The sequence below is a fragment of the Lolium rigidum genome, chromosome 4, assembly GCF_022539505.1.
Source record: "Lolium rigidum isolate FL_2022 chromosome 4, APGP_CSIRO_Lrig_0.1, whole genome shotgun sequence".
NCBI lineage: Eukaryota > Viridiplantae > Streptophyta > Magnoliopsida > Poales > Poaceae > Lolium > Lolium rigidum.
The window spans coordinates 33,506,481-33,517,784 of NC_061511.1; the positions used below are offsets into that span (position 1 = coordinate 33,506,481).

An 11,304-nucleotide genomic window follows, 5' to 3' on the forward strand; every position below is an offset into this window, starting at 1 on the left:
GAGAAGTCTCCTATCCTCTAATATTGTACTCCGCCCTTCGCACCTACAGTTTCAATCATATGTTTTTTAAACCTATTTTCTATTTTATTATTTCTTTAGTCATTTATTGAATTTTATATTTATTTATTGTAGTTGCCCTTTTTCATCATGTTACTTCACTTTAACAGTGGTATAAAAGTTACCGAAAATTTTGAATTTTTCAATCACCTACAACCTAGACACTCCCAAAGAGAGATAATGTGTGCAACGAAACATATCACACAAAATAGACGCAAACCAGTCACAACACACGCTACTTTTTTTTTCTAGACTCCCTAGCCAAGGCCTTATTTGTTACTACTGTATTCCTAAAAATTTCTGGGGATTATCCCCACCAAACGAGAAATTCTAACATATTCTTAATAGCATGTTTTTTCTACTTTATTGGGCTAGTTCAATCCCCACCTATTCCCAAATGGTAGTGTACTTTTCTCCAATACCCAATACACTACACCCACCTAGTGGATTGGAAATTGGGGATTGGTGTTTTATCGGGATTTGAGTGGATTGGGTGAAGGTGAAGGTGAAGGTTTCACCCAATACATGTGAGGATTATCCTAATTATTGCCCATAAAAACTCTAGTACCAAAAAAGATACACACCATCAATAGACACATCGTCACAGATATATAGACGTGCACCAAACAGTTGTCATAGAGAATCAAGATTAACCAACTCAATGTATGCAACTTTGTTGTCGATGGTTAGCGCCCGGTAACATAGCTACATACTTGCTCTCACACCTAATTTAGAGCAGAAATGTCATTCTTCACTCTAGAGGGGGCGATGTCTGAGCTCATGGACCACGACACCATGGCAACTTCCATGGTTGTGCTCAAGTCTGGCACTGGCAGAGAGGAGAACGAAGGCGGCCATGGATGATGTTGGCCGCAACAAGAAGGGAATGTAGAAAGGGACAGCAACGGGGCAAGGGACATCACATGGCCATTCCTAGGAGGTTGCACGGTCGCCAAGGAGGTCTAGTGGAGCTCCGCTCCCCTCTAATGGTAGCAGCGATAGATCCAGCATGGCGGGCCCTCTCCGGCCGAATTGCGCCATTTGAGGGTTGGTTGAGGTGCAGAGCGGCAGCGGGATACGTCTGGTGGGGGAGGGGGAGCAGACTAGATGGGGGACAAGTCGAAATTTCAGGCCAGCACTTTGAGCTTCCTACATGTGGTTTTGGACTTTTGGGTTGGAGGAGATGGAGGAGTATTTCTAGCAAGCTGGATTGTTTTGTCTCCCAAAAAATGTTAAGGATTGAGAGTTTTTTTAACAGTATGCTAGAGAGCATGTTTTTTGCGTACTCCCTCCGTTCCAAAATGTAAGGCGTCTAAGGATTGGTTAAAAGTTAAACTTTACTAACTCTGATCAAATATTTAGAAAATATATTTACATCTACAATATCATATGGACATATTAAGAAAATATACTTTATGGTGAATCTATTCATGTTGATTCAGTACTGTAAATGTTTATATTTTTGTGTATAAACTTGGTCAAACTTAAAAATATTAACTTTTAACTAATCCTTAGACGCCTTACATTTTGGGACGGAGGAGTACTTTTTAAGAGTTTGATGGTCTTTATAAATTGGGAGTAAGTTTACTTCCCTCAGTGAGAGATAAAACAAAATCAGATCCGGAGTTTGATATTTTCAACATGAACAATGAAAAGGGCTGCTTGTTTTGTGTTTATTCTTGCAAAATTATATATCCGAATATGCATGAACACGTACGTGGCTGCTGAAATGATTTGGACCCCGCATACATTCTCAGCTAGCTACAAGCTAGCCACGCACTAACAAATGGATTCATCACCACCACGTACGTACAAGAAGAAGCAAGCTTAATTAGGTAGCAAAGCACATGCATGCACTCCAGTCTCCAGTCTCCAGTTCTCCACCCATCACTGATTGAGGACGATCTTCTCGAGATGCCCGGCCAGGTTGGCTGGCTCGCGGGCGCCGTCGAGCGGGAAGAAGAACGGGTAGGTCTCGTAGCGCGCCATGCAGCTGCTGTACATGACGCGGCACCCGCGCCGGTACCTGCAGTAGTTGGGGAGCTCCGCCACCGCCTGCGCCACGCACAGCCCGCAGTCCGCCGCCGTGATGTCCAAAGTGCACCACCCAAGCCCGTAGATGGTCGTCTTGGCGGCGCCCCCTCCGCCGCCGAGCCGTGCGGTATCCCTTGCCAGCCCCTTGCTGGCGGCCTGGCGGGCGTCGGCGGCGACGCGGGACATGAGCTTAGCCTGCGCGCGGTCGAACGCGGCCAGGTCGACGCCGGTGGCGTTCTGGGTGTTGAGGAGGATGAGCGTGTACCCGGTGTCCGGGAGGCCGACGAAGTTGGCGTCCGAGTAGCGGAGCAGGCAGTAGTCGTAGAAGACGCGCCCGTCGGCGCTGCCGCGGCAGGAGGACGCGACCTCCCGCGCCGCGGCGGCGATGCAGAGCGCGCAGTCCTGCCGCGTGACGTCGCCCCGGCACTGCGCGAGGCCGTAGATGGTGGAGGGTGAGTGGCCGGCGGTGGCCGTGGCGTAGTAGGCGGCGGACGCGCGCGGGACGAGCGACGAGAGGACCTGGTCGATGCTGGCCTGCGTCTGCGCGCTGGTGCCGTTCTTGGCGCAGACAGTGGAGATCGGGTCGGCGCCGGTGCAGGGCCGCGCCATGGCCAGCAGGAGCGGTGCCAGCAGCATTAGGAGCAGCGTCGGAGACGAGGAGAACGCCATTGTACGCGACGTGTAATGTGTGGCTAGCTAGCTGGTACCTTGGTTGCATGCAGGGGTGAGGTTCTTATAGAGTGTGGCGACGAGTGATACATGGGTGATAGACTCATTGTGGCCTGCCTGATGGGTGCTTGGTCCATGCATGCTACTAGTTGCCCAAATGCGCAGCCAGAATTGACGAGATGCATGCAAGTCTCTTGTGTTTTAATTGTTGGAGACTGTGTCTGTGGCAGCACTTGATCCTGTGATTCCTGTCATCTCTAGATCGTGCAGACTAGTCCATGAATTATTATTCTTTCATTCTTTGGGTAGTACGTGGTGTTGCTTGTCAGCTAAATTTCCCACGTCGGCACGCATATACTCCGAATTTTCTACGTTGTTGAGTGTTGACCTGTTGACGATTTGATCCATCAGCAGAGCAAGCTACTAGCTATTTCATGCCTAGAACTGCAAGCGAACGACTGAGCCTACTTCTAGAGAGTTAAGTTGAGCTTCAGGCCTTAATTAGCTTAGCTAGGTCATTTGGCCACCTCCATCCAACCCTAAACGTGTCGCGTAACTAAACCACGGCGTAGCAAAATTAAGATCAATCCGTAGACTGGGTGAGTGTTGGAAATGGCCGTTTGTTAGGACTGGGTCGCTGTCTGCGGCGGTGGTGGCGATCATATTAATTACTCGTCAACGATTTTTTGGATGGATGTGTAGACGACTGAAACTAGGTCGCCGCCTTGCTACGTCGGGCACTCAAATATCCACCTTTGTTACACAGAAAAGACATGGATTTCATTTGCTGATGTTTAAGCTTTCCCAACAGGCCAGGCACTGTTCTCCAAAAAAAAAAAAAACAGGCCAGGCACTCGCTGTCTCTGTTTGTTTGGATCTAAGCCTCTTACTTTCTTTATTTTTTTGGTTTCCGACATGATTATTCTCTATTATTTCTGGCTTAGCCGTGCGCGGAATAGACATCCAGCGCCCGACTGAATATCTTGTTACACCTCAAGTTGACAACAGTTAAGTATGAGTGTGTTTGATCATGTACCCTAAGTAGCGTGCCTAAATATGGGCCACCTATCAAATTTTGTGATGAACCAAGATATCGGTTACCAATTGATATCGATCTCTCACTTTCAAATATCTTATACTACCTCCGTTTCAACGAATAAGCCGTATGTGTATTAAAAAAATTAAGAAAAACTTTGACTAAAAATTTGAGCAACCAAATCGTGATTATATTGTATGTTATTAGTATCGTTGGATTTGTATTAAAAATAGTTCTTAATAATGCTAATTTTATATGAGCAATAATTATATATTTTGAGTGATTCCTAGTTAAAGAAAAAAACACGCAAAATAAGAACGTCTAATTCATTGGAATGGATGGAATATTGTGATCTAGATTCATATAAAGAAGACTAAATTTTACTTAAATGTATGTCCGATATTAATATTGTGACCTCGAGGGAACCAACCGAGTCATGAATGAGCCAAAGTTTTTAACTCTGTTTTTTTAAAAAGAATTGCAGGAAGCATGCATAAAACAGCACGGTCAGAATTTTAACCCAAAATTTTACTTAGTTGTCCGGACATTAGAAAATAATAAGTCCATGCACGGAGATAAGTTTGTTTGCTGTGCACGTAAGTTTAGCCGTGGTCGTAGCACGATACATGCATCGAGGTGTTTTTTTGTTTGACATGTCCATCGAGAGGTGGACTCGCTGATAGATTTCCAAAACTAAAATTAAGAGAATTAGAGTTTGATATGAGTCGAACTCATGCGCATACGAACGTACGCTGGTATGTGGGCCTATAAATTCAAGGGAAAAAGCACGACCGAAAACCATCGACTCCCTTCCAGAGATACAAACCGACATTATACGTACGAGAACGTTCTCTTCTCGTGGTGTTCGATGGTCGTCATGGGTACCGCAACATCATCGATCGTGTTTAACTCCCAGCTTCTTCCGAGCCAGCGGTCAACGACACATTCTCGCCATCGTCGTCTTCTTCTTCTTCTAAGCCGGTCATCAACAATGCATCATCGTCAACCTCATCGTCTTCTTCTTCGGACCCGGTCGACGGGATTCTCAGGAACTTTATCTGCCTCCACGGCGGCTGCAAGGGAAAGTTCGATGAGGTGGTTCGCATGTGCAACCTCGCACTTGATGATGATGATGATGATGCTGCAAAAAATTGCTTTAGACATGAAACCCTAGATATTAAACCCTACATGTGATTGTTTAATTTTCCAACCCTTGTTCTCATGTATGTGTGATGCATTATGTGTGATGTCTTATATGTATGGTGATAGAAATGCCTAATATCTACTTACAAATGCATCGTATTTTCTTAGAAATGCCTCATATTTCTTTAGAAACCCTAGAATATATATGGTGATAGTATGGTAGTACTTATTGTGTGTATTTGTGAAAAAAATGTAGCATGATGTGGCTCCTCTATAATTACTATGACAGGGAACACCGGACCTATCATCAGGCGGACCTAGGGAAGGTAGTAATATTTTCTTTGTTAGCACTACTTGTTTTATTCCATTGGATATGGCATAATATTATTTGTCTATATGTGCTTGTAGGTTCTTGCGCCCTTAAAGATTCATTACTACGGGACAACTCGTGAAGGAAGAGTGGTGGCCTGGTCGGGCTGGGGCGGCTCGGGGTGCCACACATAAGTGGATGTGGGGAGCCGCGCCACATATTTCAAAGTGTGGCATCTATGGGAGCGGCGCCACACGTCCCTGCCACGTTGGCTGGTAGGCTCGGGCGCGCCATAGAGGACACGATGTGTGGCGCCGCTCCCACGGGTGCCACATAGCAGGTGTGACGCCGCTCGCATAGATGCCGCACAAAAGAGTTAAAGAGGTGAAATAGTTTGGATAGAGGTACATTTTGTGCAATCTTTTCTCCAGAAGGTTATTTTTGTGTAAATCACCGATATTCGGATGGTGAAGCTTTTAGTAGAGCTAAACACGAAGGACAAATTAACGGTGCCAATGACACTAACGAGTTGTATTAAATAACTAATGTGTGCCAATGACACTAACGGACCCCATCTACTAGCTACTAGTTATTTCGTTACGTGGGTGAATTTTTCTTGCTACACTGAAGCAAAAGTGAGGGTATTTTGCTACATGAAGCAAATGCGGGTTTGAAGTTAAAAAGGACACGTCACCAGGGGAACCGGGGCTGGAAAATCAAATTCCCTAGGTGAGGCCCAACACTTCCTTAATATAATATAGTCGCAGCATTCGATTAAACAGAAAAAAAGGTGCGTCAAAGGTACTGGTGGATTTTCAATTCCAGGATTCCCAAGGGCACACTCCAATCCCAATTTCTGCATGTTTTAGAGCATCTCCACCGGCGCGCTCCAAATAGGCGTCGGCAGGGGCGTCGGTACCTCCGTTTAGGGGACGCCGACACAGCATCCTCCATTTGGGGGAGCTGCTCCCACACCAGCACCCCCAAACAGGCGGCCCTGATAGATAATTTGAATTTGAAATCTCAAACACAACCATAAAAATACGAATAAGTCTACGAATATGAAGTTTAGGCCAACACACGGCCACCAAATACGAATAGGTTTTGGAATAAGAAGTTTGGGCCAACACACGGCCACCAGATCGCCGTTTCCGGCGCAAAAAAGGGCTTTCCAAGCCAGATGATCGCATGATCACACGAACGAGGTGAGGGGAGGCGCAACCTCGACGGCTTCCTCATCGGCGGCTGCTGATGCGTGCAGTCGACACGTCCGTTGGGAACCCCAAGAGGAAGGTGTGATGCGTACAGTAGCAAGTTTTCCCTCAGAAAGAAACCAAGGTTTATCGAACCAGGAGGAGCCAAGAAGCACGTTGAAGGTTGATGGTGGAGGAGTGTAGTGCGGCGCAATACCAGGGATTCCGGCGCCAACGTGGAACCTGCACAACACAATCACAGAACTTTTCCCCCACGTAACAGTGAGGTTGTCAATCTCACCGGCTTGCTGTAAACAAAGGATTAGATGTATAGTGTGGATGATGATGGTTGTTTGCGAAGAACAGTAAAGAACAATTGCAGCAGATTGTATTTCAGATGTAAAGAATAGGACCGGGGTCCATAGATCACTAGTGGTGTCTCTCCCATAAGATAAGCAGATGTTGGGTGAACAAATTACAGTTGGGCAATTGACAAATAAAGAAGGCATAACAATGCACATACATATATCATGATAAGTACTATGAGATTTAATCAGGGCATTACGACAAAGTACATAGACCGCTATCCAGCATGCATCTATGCCTAAAAAGTTCACCTTCAGGTTATCATCCGAACCTCCTCCAGTATTAAGTTGTAAACAACAGACAATTGCATTAAGTATGGTGCGTAATGTAATCAACACAAATATCCTTAGACAAAACATCGATGTTTTATCCCTAGTAGCAACAGCACATCCACAACCTTAGAACTTTCTCGTCATCGTCCTGCATTTAATGGAGGCATGAACCCACTATCGAGCATAAATACCCCCTCTTGGAGTCACAAGTATCAACATGGCCGAGCCTCTACTAGCAACGGAGAGCATGCAAGAACATAAATAACATATATGATAGATTGATAATCAACTTGACATAGTATTCAATATTCATCGGATCCCAACAAACACAACATGTAGGATTACAAATAGATAATCTTGATCATGATAGGCAGCTCACAAGATCTAACATGATAGCACAATGAGGAGAAGACAACCATCTAGCTACTGCTATGGACCCATAGTCCAGGGGTGAACTACTCACACATCGATCCGGAGGCGATCATGGCGATGAAGAGACCTCCCGGAGATGATTCCCCTCTCCGACAGGGTGCCGGAGGCGATCTCCCGAATCCCCCGAGATGGGATTGGCAGCGGCGGCGTCTCTCGGAAGGTTTTCCGTATCGTGGCTCTCGGCATCGGGGTTCGCGACGAAGGCTTTAAGTAGGCGGAAGGGCAGGTCAGGGGGCCACACGAGGGCCCCACACAACAGGCCGGCGCGGCCAAGGCCCAGGCCGCGCCGCCCTAGTGTGTGGACGCCTCGTGGCCCCACTTCATTTCCTCTCCGGTCTTCTGGAAGCTTCGTGGAAAAATAGGACCCTGGGCGTTGATTTCATCCAATTCCGAGAATATTTCCTTACTAGGATTTCTGAAACCAAAAACAGCGAGAAACAAAGAATCGGCTCTTCGGCATCTCGTCAATAGGTTAGTGCCGGAAAATGCATAATAATGACATATAATGTGTATAAAACATGTGAGTATCATCATAAAAGTAGCATGGAACATAAGAAATTATAGATACGTTTGAGACGTATCAAGCATCCCCAAGCTTAGTTCCTACTCGCCCTCGAGTAGGTAAACGATAACAAAGATAATTTCTGAAGTGACATGCTATCATAATCTTGATCATACTATTGTAAGCATATGAGTTGAATTCAGCGATTCGAAGCAATGATGAATATAATGAGTAAACAAATGAATCATATAGCAAAGACTTTTCATGAATAATACTTTCAAGACAAGCATCAATAAGACTTGCATAAGAGTTACTCATAAAGCAATAAATTCGAAGTAAAGACATTGAAGCAACACAAAGGAAGATATAAGTTTCAGCGGTTGCTTTCAACTTCAACATATTTATCTCATGGATAATTGTCAACACAAAGTAATATAACAAGTGCAATAAGTAAACATGTAAGAATCAATGCACACAGTTGATACAAGTGTTTGCTTCTAAGATAGAAGGAATAGGCAAACTGACTCAACAATAAAGTAGAAGATAGGCCCTTCGCAGAGGAAGCATTGATTACTATATTTGTGCTAGAGCTTTTCATTTTGAAAACAAGAAACAATTTTGTCAACGGTAGTAATAAAGCATATGAGTTATGTATAAGACATCTTATAAGTTGCAAGCCTCATGCATAGTATACCAATAGTGCTCGCACCTTGTCCTAATTAGCTTGGATTAACACGGATTATCATTGCATAGCATATGTTTCAACCAAGTGTCACAAAGGGGTACCTCTATGCCGCTTCGTACAAAGGTCTAAGGAGAAAGCTCGCATTGGATTTCTCGCTTTTGATTATTCTCAACTTAGACATCCATACCGGGACAACATAGACAACAGATAATGGACTCCTCTTTAATGCATAAGCATTCAACAACAATTAATATTCTCATAAGAGATTGAGGATTAGTTGTCCACACTGAAACTTCCACCATGAATCATAGCTTTAGTTAGCGGCCCAATGTTCTTCTCTAACAATATGCATACTCAAACCATTTGATCATGAAAATCGCCCTCACTTCAGACAAGACGAACATGCATAGCAACTCACATGATATTCAACAAGGTAAAAGTTGATGGCGTCCCCAGAAACATGGTTACCGCTCAACAAGCAACTTATTAAGAAATAAGACACATAAGTACATATTCTTCACCACGGTAGTTTTTAAGGCTATTTGTCCCATGAGCTATATATTGCAAACACAAAGAACAGAAATTTTAAAGGTAGCACTCAAGTAATGTACTTTGGAATGGCGGAGAAATACCATGTATTAGGTAGGTATGGTGGACACAAATGGCATGGTTATTGGCTCAAGGATTTGGATGCACGAGAAGAATTCCTCTCAATACAAGGCTAGGCTAGCAAGGTTGTTTGAAGCAAACTCAAGTATAAAAGGTGCAGCAAAGCTCACATATGAACATATTATAACTATTATAAGACTTTACATTGTCTCCTTGTTGTTCAAACACCTCAACCAGAAAATATCTAGACTCTAGAGATCAATCATGCAAACCAAATTTTAACAAGCTCTATGTAGTTATTCATTAATGGGTATAAGGTACATGATGCAAGAGCTTAACCATGATCTATATGAGCACAACAATTGCCAAGTATCACATTATTCAAGACATTAAACCATTTACCACATGCGGCATTTTCCGTTTACAACCATATAGCAATGAATGAAATAGTCCAACTTTCGCAATGAACATTAAAGATAAAGCTAAGAACACATGTGTTCATACGAAACAGCGGAGCGTGTCTCTCTCCCAAACAAACAATGCTAGGATCCGATTTATTCAAACAAAAACAAAAATAAAAACAAACAGACGCTCCAAGTAAAGCACATAAGATGTGACGTAATAAAAATATAGTTTCACTAGAGGAACTCGATAAGTTGTCGATGAAGAAGGGATGCCTTGGGCATCCCCAAGCTTAGACGCTTGAGTCTTCCTAAAATATGCAGGGATGAACCACGGGGCATCCCCAAGCTTTGACTTTTCACTCTTCTTGATCATATTGTATCATCCCCCTCTCTTGACCCTTGAAAACTTCCTCCACACCAAACTCGAAACAAACTCATTAGAGGGTCAGTGCATAATTCATATATTCAGAGGTGACATAATCATTCTTAACACTTCTGGACATTGCACAAAGCTACTGAAAGTTAATGGAACAAAGAAATCCATCAAACATAGCAAAACAGGCAATGCGACATAAAAGGCAGAATCTGCCAAAACAGAACAGTTCGTAAAGACGAATTTTAAAGTGGCACCATACTTGCTCAGATGAAAATGCCCAAATTGAATGAAAGTTGCGTACATATCTGAGGATCACGCACGTAAATTGGAAGATTTGTTTGATTTTTCTATAGAGACTACTGCTCAAATTCGTGACAGTAAGAAATCTGTTCCTGCGCAGTAATCCAAATCTAGTATTGGCTTTACTATCAAAGACTTTACTTGGCACAACAATGCAATAAATTAAAGATAAGGAGAGGTTGCTACAGTAGTAAACAACTTCCAAGACTCAAATATAAAATAAAGTGCAGAAGTAAAATAATGGGTTGTCTCCCATAAGCGCTTTTCTTTAACGCCTTTCAGCTAGGCGCAGAAAGTGTGAATCAAGTATTGTCAAGAGATGAAGCATCAACATAGGTGTTGGGAGTTTTCTCAACTATGCATTTTATCTTATCTATGTGAGTTTCAGAGGCTCCCTTTTCATTATTCTTAGGTTTGCTATCCTCGTCAAACAAATTTTCAGGTACAAGCCAACCATAGTTATTTTCTAGAGCGTCATTCATTCCTAGGAGCTTACAAGGTATTGTTGTCTTAATCTCCCCACCATCATTAATATTATTAGTGTACCTTACTCTCTCCATGTCCATCTTTTCAAGGATACTAGCAAAATTGGTGTAAGAGCCAAGCATCTTATATTTAATAAAGACCTTTCTAGCCTCTCTTGCTACACCACCAAATTCTTTGAGAAGGGTTTCTAAAACAAAATCTTTCTTTTCCTCTTCCTCCATATCACCGAGTGTGAGAAACATGTGTTGGATTATAGGATTGAGATTAACAAATTTAATTTCCAACACGTGTACTAGAGAAGCAACAGCAATTTCATAAGTAGGAGCAAGTTCTACCAAGTGTCTATCTTCAAAATCTTCAGTGGTACTAACATGAGTGAAAAAATCTTCTATATTATCTCTTCCAATTATAGACCCTCGTTGTAAACACC

General features: G+C 43.4%; 1 protein-coding gene across 1 annotated transcript; it reads right to left on the reverse strand.

The window, feature by feature from the left end:
• Positions 1 to 1,756: 1,756 nt before the first annotated feature.
• Positions 1,757 to 2,760, reverse strand: LOC124705778 (cysteine-rich repeat secretory protein 55-like). The gene has a single exon (XM_047237471.1). It carries the CDS (start codon positions 2,758 to 2,760, stop codon positions 1,945 to 1,947), a length of 816 nt encoding a protein of 271 aa, XP_047093427.1. The 3' UTR covers positions 1,757 to 1,944.
• Between the last annotated feature and the right edge of the window lie 8,544 nt (positions 2,761 to 11,304).